The sequence below is a fragment of the Saccoglossus kowalevskii genome, chromosome 12 (assembly GCF_978046115.1).
Source record: "Saccoglossus kowalevskii chromosome 12, keSacKowa6.1, whole genome shotgun sequence".
Lineage (NCBI taxonomy): Eukaryota > Metazoa > Hemichordata > Enteropneusta > Harrimaniidae > Saccoglossus > Saccoglossus kowalevskii.
In genome coordinates, this window is record NC_140652.1 from 1,555,496 (window position 1) to 1,568,930 (window position 13,435).

Sequence of the window (13,435 nt, forward strand, 5' to 3'; positions counted from 1 at the left end):
TATCATGGAAGTTTAGCTGAGAGTCACAGTCAATAGACTCTAGGGTAGATGTAACAGAAGTGTCATGGGAGTTTAGGCTGAGAGTCACAGTCAATAGACTATAGGGTAGGAGTGACAGAGGTGTCATGGGAGTTTAGGCTGAGAGTCACAGTCAATAGACTCTAGGGTAGATGTAACATAAGTGTCATGGGAGTTTAGGCTGAGAGTCACAGTCAATAGACTATAGGGTAGGCGTGACAGAGGTGTCATGGGAGTTTAGGCTGAGAGTCACAGTCAATAGACTCTAGGGTGGGAGTGACAGATGTCACGGGAGTTTAGGCTGAGATTCATAGTCAATAGACTTTAGGGTAGGAGTGACAGAGCTAGGTGTCATGGAAGTTTAGGCTGAGAGTCACAGTAAATAGACTCACGGGTAGGAGTGACAGAGGTGTCATGGGAGTTTAGGCTGAGAGTCACAGTGAATAGACTCTAGGGTAGAAGTGACAGGTGTCATGGGAGTTTAGGCTGAGAGTCACAGTGAATAGACTATAGGGTAGGAGTGACAGGTGTCATGGGAGTTTAGGCTGAGAGTCACAGTGAATAGACTCACGGGTAGGAGTGACAGAGGTGTCATGGGAGTTTAGGCTGAGAGTCACAGTGAATAGACTCTAGGGTAGAAGTGACAGGTGTCACGCGTGTTTAGGCTGAGATTCACAGTCAATAGACTCTAGGGTAGGAGTGACGGGTGTCATGGGAGTTTAGGCTGATAGTCACAGTAGAGTCAAGGGGTCCTTAGGGTGGGAGTAAAATTCTTGTCACTGTAAATGTCCTGGAGTTACTGCAATGATGGATAACAGAATATCATATTAAGTGATTATCTTAGACATCACATCTTAGACATTCTCTGCAAATTCATAATTTGAAAGTATTTAACATAACACATATAGAGTATCACTTGGTTTTCATTGTATAGTACAAAGGAACACACACAGAAATTGTATTCAAAACAAGTAGCTCTTCAAAATACACCAGTTATGTATAACAGTGATAACTATCTTATTTTTGTGCAGTTGCCTCAAGAGACTTTAGGCAGAGAGTGACAACACAGTCGCATGATTTTAGGAGTCACAGTAGAGTTAGAGGAATTTAGGCTAGGGGGTCACAATGAAGTCAAGGTATTTTAAGCTGAGAGACAAAGAAATATTAAATAGTGTTGAGGAGATTTTAGACTGGACCACACACTGGAGTCAGGAAACTTTGGGAGTTAAGAAAAGGATTTCAGAGGACTTCAACTGAATCAATGGGGATTTTAGGCTGATAGTCACATCATAGTTGAGGTATATAGGCTACGAGTCACAGTGAAGTTAAGAGACACAGTGGAGTCTGAGACTTTAGGGTGGGAGTCACAACAGAGTCAAGTGATTTTAGGCTGAAAGTCAGCAAAGTCAAGAGAGTCTGGGAGTAAAATGTTGGAGTAGAGACTTTAGGCTGGAAGTCAGGGACTTTAGAATGGGGGTCAGAGTCCGAGGATTTGAGTGGAGTCATGAGGAAAACAGTGGAGTCAGGTGAATTTCAGGGTACTTCTATAGCCTCTATATCCAGGCTTTCAAATAATATTTGATAAATGAGAGAATAGAGAATCTCTTTAAAAAAGTCGTAACACCCTTGCTGCTTCCTTATGGCAGTGGAGTTCAGGAAACTTTTGGCTAAGAATCAGAAAAGTCAGATATGTGTATATTCTACTGTACTGCACACAGAATTTAATGACATTATGGATCGAGTCATAAATATACCTCTTCATAACAAAACTCCAATATCCATGCATATGCTTCAAGCATTGAGGGAATATAATTGTTGGCCGAAAATCTCCTGATTGAGAATTATGGGTAATTTGTAGTACAGTGCAATATAAGCCTTACTACTGTAAAATACTTTATTTTAGCTAGAATTAATTTTTGCTTTGTTTTGTATGGAATTTATTTTCACTGATTTTTGAGGAGATGAATGTAAAATATAGGAAAAAAAGAATATTCGCTCGATTTTATTTTCACTGAATCATTCCTTCAGCGAAAATAAAGTATTTTACAGTATTCTAATTGGCACACATACAAACGTTTCATTTAATATCAACACACACTCTAAACCAAACAATAAATATGTACATTACCATATGCAGATAACCATTTGCATACAGACATTTTATTGGAAGATGGATGGAATCATTGGAATTGTACAAGTCTACTAAATCCCCAGTAAATTATATTTACCCACAATTCAATAAGATGTACATGAAATATCTTTTGTAAAGCAAGACATTAACAGTAAACAGACTATTGGCAGGAGTGAGTGTCTCAATATTTACAGATACAAGAAAAGAATATGTACAATATTTCCATGGTGGAATGTGAATATTGACTTAATTTGTATTTGTCAAGTAATTGGAATGAAGGTCTATTGCTGGGTATATGTGATAACAAAGTTAGTATTTATTAATTTGGATGGATCACTGAAAATATGCTTTTTTTAATCAGAAAATAAAGATTATCTTGTGGTAGAAACTTTATTACCAGTCACCACTAATATATAAATCTAATGAATGTAGTCTCAAAATTTAAAGTTTATTAAACGGTTAGGTCAGGATGATAGTTTGCATAACATCACAAATATGTTTATAGCCACACTAATAACAGACATATGCTGGTTATTAAGGTCAGCAAGCAGCAGGTGAAATATTACAACCTTTGCTCACTGTGTAGTATTATGGTACATGACCACTACAAAGGTTTTCTTTACATATTCCAATGTCAGTGCAGAGTTTACTACTACTGATTAATTGAATATTATTTCATACATGGGTTGACAAGTAAAACAAACACATGTATGGCAGGAAAATAACTACAGAATACAACACTTAATGATGCTACTAAAGAGCCAGATAACAACATGACTTGTTAATTTCCAAAAATTTTGTCTTCAAGAATAGTTAAATCATGAAATTCCTAGCAGGAAAAATTAAGCAGTTCACAGTACTTATTGCCAAGTTCAGTACTTGTCATGCTGAATTGAGACAATACCTCATTTGATATTTAGGCCAAACAAAAGTTGATTGGTTTCTGGTCTGCGCATGTGTCAGCTCCAAAGGCTGTGACCGCTTAAGTTTTTTATTTTGTTTTGAGAATGGAATCCGCTGGTGGTGCAACATTCTTTGAGGTTTCATCACACGTTTTTTTTTTTTATGAAACTTTGGACCATAAACAGATTATTTTATCTTGTACACTACATATAAATCAGAACAAGCACATACAAATTTTCATAAGTAATTTACACTTACAATAGTGGACCATATGCTAGACACTGCCACACATTGTACAAACTTGGTATGTCAAAGCTGATACATTATAAGAGTGGTTGACAAGTACAATATATAAAGGTATGAATAAGTAAATCAGTGCAGTAATTACAGTAACAACATAACTACATGTATGCATCATTTCAACTTAGAAAAGCAAACCAACAAATAACTAGCAATTTCAAAATTCTTGGACAGTGAGACAGAAGATTTTATTAGATGGAATAAGATTATTGTAAATATTCATGTCAAAAGTTTGCACAAGACAGATGAAATGGATGGAACAGATTCAATAATTGGATCATAAATGTTTTGTTTTGACAATCTACAAAAGCTGAAAATTGGTGGCTGCTGATGACTGCCAATTACACAAATGTTATACCTGTAGTTAACCAAGAGATACCTCAACCTCTCCTAAAATCTCACCACTACACATCTCTGCTTCTGTTAAAATACCATTAATCATGATTTTGTGAATAATTTTTGTGTGATACAAGTTAAATAAGTCAAACAATTTGTTTGGAAGTGAAAGCCTTTGGATTTCAACATTAATGATGAAAGTAAATGATACGGAAGACTGCATTTGAAGTTGGGGAAGGTCAACAATCAGTTCCGCGACATAACAAAGAGGCTACAGTATATGACAGTTTAATAACATAACAGCTAGAATATCAACAATGTACATGGTACAGAATGCGACAGTATTAGGAAAGTAAGCGATCAGTTCAATGACAGCTAGGCTATGGTACTTGATAGTTTAATTTAAATATATTTAATGCATGTCTGAATATAAAACTTGTGCCATGTTTAAAAGTGTTTCCACATGTACTTGTATTGGGTGCTTGCACACTGGATTATCTACTCACTTCCAAGCAAGCTCAATAAAATTGACAAGAAAAAATAACCATAGAAAGTTAAAATTGTTTCACACTGTACTGTCAATACTATTACATACTATATTTGGGCTGGTGTATAAACAAGTCTACAGTAATGTTACTGCCCTTGTTTTTATAGCAAAAATGTTCTTGCATCTTTATGCGATTTCCCACAATTTTTTGGATAATTTTGGACCAAATAGAGATAGTTTCACATTGGTTACAAGTTGATCAACAAGTTTAAAAAAATTATGCGAGTTTGTTTTATGAAAAGTTGATTTCAGCATTTAAAAGAATTAAATGTTATGTATACATGGCATGGACTGGGGAATCTTGAAACTAATATTACTATTTATGTCACACTGCCAATCAAATAGCGGATTATACCTGGCATGGACTGGGGAATCTTGAAACTGATATTACAGTTTATGTCACATTGCCAATCAAATACCAGTTGTACAATCCTGTGACAAATAACAAATAAATTTGATCCAATAACTGATGGAACTGCAGCCAATAAAATAGGATAATATAATCACATGACTTAAATTAGCCAATCAGTGAGAAGTAAATATATATATAACCTGTACTATTTATGACAATCATAAATAAAATATACTCTCTCTGTTCATAAGTAACAAAGCGATCAAAATATGGTAACAATAAAAAAATGCTATTTTTTTTTCTTCAAATTACTCGTTTGTATTCTAAAACTTCAGCATAATGTTTTGTTATCTAATTTCAGAATAATAACAAAAAGAAAAGACATTTTTGTATGAATGCAATATACATCGTCTTGGTGTCTGCTTTGCTGAAAATAAGCAATAAATGCCAAACAGTTGTAATTTGGTAAAGTGTAATAAGAGATTTATAGCACTCCAAGTAACGACTCAGAAACGCATATACCGTATTTTCTCTAATATAATAGAAGCACATCTCCAATAGAAATGACAAAAATCAAAAATTGTAAACTGGACATTAAAATATATAACCATCAACACACCTCTGTCATTTATGTACAGGGGTAGAAATTAAGACCCGTCCACCTGTCCTAGACAGGCATATTTTATTTTGAATAATTCATCAATTAAGACCAGTTTAATGAAGAGGCAACATTAATTGTTAATTTCAACCTCTGATGTAAGTACATGTGCTACTAGTAAAGTAAACAAGGTAATATTTTAATATGTCATTTATTAGGAGCTAAATAAATGACTCATCAGTTAGATAACAACTTTTGTATGTGTCTTTACAATTCACACATGTATCAAAGTATCTTTGTATTCATGTACCTCTACAATCTCCAAGCATTAGACAGGAATACAAACCAACAATGCTCTACTGTAGGCAAATAACAACTGTTATTAAAGCTTTGGATTAAATTCCAAATGAAAATTCAAGGTGGGTATGGAATAAAAACCTGTTTTTTTTTTTTGCAGTCTCACATCATAAATGTTTTGTCATTGCATATTTTTTGCAAATGTTGATGCATGAAATCAAAAAAAACATGACCCCAAAATGTTCGTCCCAGTAAATTCACATTTGTGAGAGTCCCACAAAAATGTTTAATTTTGTTCGTCAAGATGGTAGTCACTTCATTTCCTTGATAACATTGCATCAGGCATACAAGGATTCAAAGATGTACTTATAATAGAACAAATATTGTATGCATAGATAATTTCTGTTAAATTCTGGAAACATGAAATCAGTTGGATAGCTGGCTAACTTATATATAAGAGTCTAGCATGAGTGCAATACAAAGTACCAAAGAAACAGCACACTATTAAAATAACACTAATAAATGAAATACACAAATGAGGACATGTGGACAGTGAGGTGGAGTCAAAGCCTACTACTTACATCTAAACAACGATATGGCAGTTTGAAAACAAACAGGTTACATTCCTCATTTTTTTATCCGAATAAAACTCAAACATTTACTACATAAATGGACCTGTATAAAAACAAATAATATTATGACTTGAAAAAATAAATGAAATCCCATAAAAATTACACCAAAGAGTACATTTGTAAGCCCATTCAGTACCCCTTAATTTGGTCAAGACTCCCAATATCAGACCCTGGTGAGCTACCCTCATTGGTTGGCTGACCTTGGAAGATATAAGCAATTTTAAAATTCAGTAAGTTAAAGAGTCATCTACTTAATGTGATCCAAGCGGTTGTCTTGTTACATTTTTCTTGTTAGTTGTTGGTTTGGACGTAACCGTTGAAGACTTTGGTGATGATGGTTTGCCTCCACTCCCAGTTTTACCTGTGCTTTTGGAGTTGGGAGTGCCTGTCATTGCTGTTGCACGAGGACGTGATGATGTTTTCTGAGTTGCAGGCACTGCAGTTGAACTTGAACGACCAGGATTCTTGGGGGGTCCATTTGAAGCCTGTTTAAAAATAATGACATTTAGGACATATTAGTGGAGACACATACTCACAAGAATTTAGTAGATTTTGTCCAACAAAAAACAAGATATTCCCAAGTGACCGACTGATTCAACACCAATCCATAAACTACTATCAATGTGAATTGTCACATGACTTTTAAAAGAAAGACATGTTCAGTACTAATAACATATATTTAGCAGCCATATGACGTAATTATGGTTGACATCAGTGTCATCAATGCTTACAGAGAATGTTGCAATTTTTCTTGTTCCTTAAAGGTCTATTACACCCTTAAGTGATAAAGGTGGATAATGTACTATATGTATGTCATTCATAGTAATCACATATTACCAGAGTTTGAAATTTCTCAAAATTGTGTACCACAGTCAAAAAGTTATCAGCCCTGCATTTACACACAATAGATATCTGTGACTATCTGGTTTTCAGAGATCTATGTGTTAAAAATTATAAAATTGTTATGTTCCTATTCCTAGTAAACCCCACTGATACTTTTTGCAGGCACACAAAATGTCAAAGTTACCATTTTAAACAGTTGCATTCTTTGTATAACTAGTTTCATACTAGCTATCAGAGGAGAATGGCATTCAGCCAGTAATATTATTTATCAAAATTGCATTTTCGAAATTGTTACTGAAGCAGACTATAGGAAAATGTTACCAGATTACCAGGCATGTCAGTTTTAATTTTCATCCTATCCTAACCCAACTGGACAGTTACCTGTCTTGGGCATGTTCCTATAGTTGACATAATTAATACAAGAATAACTTACCCCAGACTTGGTAGTTGTAGATGTATGTTTTCCTGATATTTTCTTGCTTCCTGTCAATGATCCTTTTCTTGTATCACTTGATGTACTTGGACTCTTGGTACCAGTCTGTTTAATCTAAACATGAACACAATCAAATTCACTGAATACATGCTTTCTAGTTCGTTCGCAATTTTTATGTATTTTTCAATAATTTTTTGTTGATAATATTGGACCAAACGAACATAATCTCTAATTGGCTACAAGTTTTGATCAAAATTTTAGAAAAGTTATGAAGAAATTATGTAATATGTGAATTTAAAATTTGTTCATAGTGACTTTGGTAATCAAAGGTTAAACACAAATTGCTGAAACTTACATACAAAATTAAATTTAACAATTTTAGCATGGCCCTGTAACATGTATAGAAGAATAAGAATACCTTATCTGTTTTAGCATGGCCATTAGCATCAGCACTTTTCTGTGGATTATTGTTATTTTCTCCATTTACTTGACCTTCTTTTTCCAATCTCATCTCTTCCTTGAACTGATTCATGAGATCTAGGACATTGAGACGAGCGGTTCCCTCCCCCGTAATCCAATGATGATCAAGGATTTCCCAGGCACCTTTTCTATGAGCTGTGTCTACAGTCAACATAGACTGAATTGCATCTTTAGCTGTAATGTAGAACACAGATCAAGTGTTGTCATCGGGAACAAAAATCAAAATTTGTTCCCAAAATGCATTGCTATAACGTGTGATCCTCATAACTAACAACTTTTCATGTTACTGTTTATAGTAGTTTTATTTTATTCAGAAATTTTGTTTAAATTTCAGTTGTAAAAAAGTTCAACATTTGTTGAAAAAATGTTCTTGTTTTTCCCCATCACAATAGTATTATGCAGTGAATAATTCAATTTGACACACATACACTTGCATTTTGTTATGAGTAAATGTCTATGACTGTTTGTAAAGGTAACCGCATATACTGCTGGGAAGCAACAGAATGCTAATAATATGGCATTCCCAATACAGGCATCTATGTCAATTTAACACCAATGTGGTTGTTATGACACATCCCATTTGATATGCTGTATAGAACCCATGTAAAATACAAAATTTAATTTAATAAGAAATGATTACTACCGTGTTAAGGCATTTTCCTTACCTGCATCGCTTACACTTGGCCACACTCCCTGGCTGAAGTCTAATTCTCCTTTTTTAATATTGTCATACAATGAGTCTTCATCATTACCAGTGAATGGAGGTGAACCACACATGCTGTGATTACATAGATGGTATGGCAATTAGTGATAGTAACAAACTGTTAACACATATATTACACTGTTACGTATTTCTGTGTTTTTTTTAGTGTTATTTGGTTTTGGTTTTTGTGAATGGGAACGCCTTTGCCATTGAGCTACTAGTAGGGAAGCACCCATGTGTTGTCTATAAAGGGGTCATTGGACTTGGATATTCATTACAATACTTCGCGTAGTCGACAGGTGTGTCAGGGTTCTTGTGTCACCACGTGGAGTGTAGGACAATTGGGTTCCGGTTTACGGTATGGGTTTTGACGCTGTTGCGGCCGGTCGTACGTTACCAATGCTGAAGGTCTGCTATGCCGTTATGTGTGTTTCTACAACGCCGTTCCAGCATTTGTGTATTTTCGCAATACCGTAGCCAAAGGTATTTCTTATGGAACTGACTGTTTTCACAAACTGAATTAAAGTGTTTGCATACATATTTGTATTTATATGAAAAGCCTGTGCCTATGAATTGTATTTGTATGACAGCATATTGTAGTTGATCAACTGTTTTTAGGGGCAAGCATTGTAATTGTATATTATTTCTATTGAGTTGGGATGTTTTTGTGATGTGATTGTGTTAGTGTATTGGACCACAATCGAGTGTAGTTATTGTAGTAATTGATGCGGTTTGGTGGTGTGTCTGAAGCCACTGTTTAATTAGTCAAATTGGAGCTCGTTGTTGTAAACCCAGTCGTAGTCTGGTGTTAGGATAATATATTCATGGGATGTTCAGAATGCTTGGCCTTAGTTTGTAACAAATTAAAAATGGCGGGAATGTCGGTGGTATAACGTATGTTGTATTTGACCAATATTGAACGTATAGTAATTTATTGTACATTGTGTTGATAAATTTTGTGTTTTGACAGTGGAATCCTGAAAACATTTTCCTGAAGCCCAGAACTGAGCAAAATGGTGAAAATTATTGAAACTTTCTCACTCTGTACTTAGTTTTCAATAACATCCACAAGCTTTGAAATATCGTTTAATCATTTCATATTTGGAATTTGCATTTCCTTATAGGGTAGGATGCAGATACCCCTTGCTACACTGTAACATATAGAGATACAGTGACAGATATAATACTGCTACTTGGTACTTACAGTGTATATGCAATAATTCCCATACTCCAAACATCACACTGCTGTGTATATGGATGACCTTTAATAACCTCTGGAGCTATAAAAAAAAAGATAAACAGTCTTGAAAGCACAATGTAGATTTCACAGATGATATCTCAAATATATACATTGTCTTGGTTATTGATAATATTGTTATTGTCCCACTATTTATACACAATTAGCTGAAATTCACAGTCCTTATAATTACACAGATTTATTTTGTTTTGTAATTGTACTAAGCATATGAGCTCAATGGGTAAAACAATTCTAAAACTGGTTTCCCACAAGTAAATATATTTGTCCATTATATAGTTATTGTATTAATGCTTTGCATGCCAAGAGCAACTTTTGCTAACATTTCAGGAATAAATCTGAATAATTGTTGGCATCAACTACACCTGTAAAAAAGTTATATTAAGACATTGTTTTTTTCAATCAACTTTTCAAATTTTTAAAAAAAAAATACTTTTTTCTCTACAGCACACATAATAGTATGATATCTGCCTTTATTTTCATGGTTGTCAAGAGCAACCACTTTTCATTGGTTGGTTGTCCTATGACAAAAGCAGTTGTCCAGGGCAACCAGACATCTGTCATTTCAATCCCTGTTTGGTGTAACTGTGACTTACCCATATAGATTGGAGTTCCACAAAACGTTTGTAATGCACTATTAACATTGCCTTTCACCACTGATAAGCCAAAATCTGTGACCTACAGGTAAAAAAAATGTTAGCGATCAGAAATCCTAGAATACAGATAAAATAATCAGACAACCCAGCCCTAGCAATTTTGTCTACTTTATATTTCAAATTTTGTACATTTAGCACTGAATTAAACAATACAATTGAATGAATGAACACAGCTTTTTTAAAAACTGAAAGAAAACCGTTCCATTTTTCTGTTTTTGTAATATATACATTTTGTTAAATATTCATCGACATTATAGGTCTTACATCAGCACCCTCTCAATTGTTGAGAGCTTCTTTCGACTTCCATCATGTAAAGTATAAGTTTTCAACGCACATAGTTTGTATTTACCCACATAAGCCATACTCCATATTTGTGAGCATGTGGGAAGGTTATGTGACCACCTTCCCTTTATAACAGTGTATTGCAGTAATGCAGTATCACATTTCCAATCAGACTTCCACTGAAAAAATCATTCCACTGAGTTGAATCCTTTCATGGAGTTCACATAGTGAACAGCTATTGTGAATGTAGTGAACAGTGCCCTCTAGCAAGTCATGCATAATTCAACAATGTTAACTATGGGGGCGCTAATCAGATTTCTATGTAACCTGTAAACTACTAGTCAAGATTATTCTGACTTACCTTAATAAAAAGATTATCTTCTGGACATTTGGGATCTGAACTTAATAATATATTTTCTAATTTTATATCACGATGCACAATATCTGTGAAAGCAAAAACAATTGTGTTATTTCAATTTTTGTATTCAGTTGTAAAATGGAAGTGAAAAGGCCTTTTAAAACAAATTTTACACGAGACTGGCAGCTTCAAAGAACTATTAAACTGGCAACATAAATAATAATAAATAAGAATTACATTTGTATAGAACACGAACACGCAATAATTTCAAACCAAACCCAACCTAACACCATGCTGAAATTGAACATGAGATGAGACAGGGCTGTAGCTTTTCCCAACCATAGTGTAACTTAATAATTCTTATTACTGTCATTATGTCTTCCACAAATACTAATTTCAAGAAATATTTGATATGATCATATAAGATTAAAATGCAGTTCACTTAATTGCCAAATCTTACTTACAAATAGTGCTAAAAAATGTTTTCAAAAACCTCCCAATGTACAATGAAATAATGACATTTTTGAAAACAAGTAAATTTATAGAGCCGTACTTCACTGATTGAGATTTTATTTTTGAATCTGTCTAACTTATTTCAACACCTGATTACATTCAAGTGTGAAAACCACTTTTGATAAAAAGATACTTACCATGTTTATGTAGATAAGAAATTGCACTAGCCAGTCTTTTTATAACTATACGTGTATCGTCTTCTGTAAAACACTGCCTTTCTCTAAATAATGTTTGCAATTCACCACCATTGCAGAGTTCCATTATTAAATATGTACGCTGAAAAAAGTATGAACACATGAATTCAGGTATTCCTGGCTAGACAAGTGACTGTATATACTTAAACAAAGCAAAAGCCAGAATTATTAAGACATAATATATATATAAAAATGTTAAATCAAAAATAGGAATCAGCATTTTTTGATTCACTATAAAAAGCTGTAATTGTACTCATTTGAACCATATTCAGAGCCCATCCAATGTTCAAAATTTCCTTTACTGTAAAACCATTTATTTTCACTGACATTTAATTTCACTATTTTGATATTTTGAGCATATTCTCTGAGTTTTAATATCACCAATTTGTCAAGGAAACAATGAGTTTTATTGTGTATTTACATGTTCATGATATTTAATTTAGCGGATTTTACTCATCAGCGAAAATAGCGAAATTAAAACCCAGTAAATAATTAATGCATTTACAGTATTTGGGTGAATGAATTGCACTGAATCACACCATGAACACACAGACATGCATGCTATTGGTGAATGTTGTGGGACATTTCATATTTGATGAGAGAACTGTGATATTAAATAGGCTCAATTTAAAACTAGGCATGCATTTTTGTTGATTGTAATTTCCTATGATGTATAGTAAATTTTGGAAAGTGTTAAATCGATCTGTCGTTTGAAAATACTTGTGTGATTAATGAGATGCATGTATCTGGGTGAAAGTGAATGTAATGTTCCAAACGTGATGCGATAGTTTGCACTGTTCAATTTTCAACTTCTGCAAACTCATATTTTCTTAGTTGGAATACCAGCTAGAAAATAGCAAGTACAAACACAGAGTTGTCAATGGTGAGAACAATACTGAAACACACAGCGGTTGAGATTTTAATGTACATAGTGATAACAATTATTTTGTTCATGCCACACAGTCAAATATTTTGCATATTTGACTAGTCATTAGAAATTATTTTCACAAGTGATGCAGGGTTCTCCCCAGCGTATTACAGAGTAGGGGTTCCTAACTGTTAAATTTGAGATAAACAATAGAAGCAATTTAGCATAATAATGAACACAATAGAGGTAATTAACATACGGTCCATTGTTACCCTATTCTATTTTACTGGGGAGAACAATCATTATAGTGATACAGTGCATTTTCACAAGCAAAGGATCACTAATGGAAATATAGGAAAAAAGGTATATTCGCTGGATTTTATTTTCACTGAATCATTCCTTCATCCAAAATAGCGAAAATAAAGTAATTTACAGTATTCAAAGTATTCTTGAGATAAAATGACAGATGTAAGACTCACCTTTGCAGTCTCAAAGATTTCTTCTAAATGTATGATGTGTATATGATTTACTCTTTTTAAAATAGTTACTTCTCTTTCTAGTAATTTTATCGCTGAACTACCCGCCTATAACAGACAATAACAAACACAAAAACTTTGAATAACAATTTAAAATACAGTTTACTATTACACGTCATAAAACTAATTTTTAATCATGTTATCAGAATGAGCATAAATACAAGAAATATATGAATTCAAAGTTGACATGTGATCTGTGA

General features: G+C 33.7%; 1 protein-coding gene across 3 annotated transcripts in view; it reads right to left on the reverse strand.

The window, feature by feature from the left end:
• Nucleotides 1-2,136: 2,136 nt before the first annotated feature.
• Nucleotides 2,137-13,435, reverse strand: part of LOC100366873 (serine/threonine-protein kinase 33-like) — a 67,411-nt gene continuing 56,112 nt past the window's right edge. For all 3 annotated transcript variants that reach the window (XM_002739052.4, XM_085506337.1, XM_085506338.1), the window contains exons 3-11: nt 13,179-13,283; nt 11,775-11,913; nt 11,128-11,210; nt 10,425-10,506; nt 9,778-9,853; nt 8,536-8,648; nt 7,809-8,044; nt 7,391-7,504; nt 2,137-6,599 (exon numbers count right to left, since the gene is read on the reverse strand). In XM_002739052.4, coding sequence (XP_002739098.1) covers nt 6,366-6,599; nt 7,391-7,504; nt 7,809-8,044; nt 8,536-8,648; nt 9,778-9,853; nt 10,425-10,506; nt 11,128-11,210; nt 11,775-11,913; nt 13,179-13,283 — 1,182 coding nt within the window. In that variant the 3' untranslated portion in view covers nt 2,137-6,365. The remainder of the gene's footprint in view (nt 6,600-7,390; nt 7,505-7,808; nt 8,045-8,535; nt 8,649-9,777; nt 9,854-10,424; nt 10,507-11,127; nt 11,211-11,774; nt 11,914-13,178; nt 13,284-13,435) is intronic.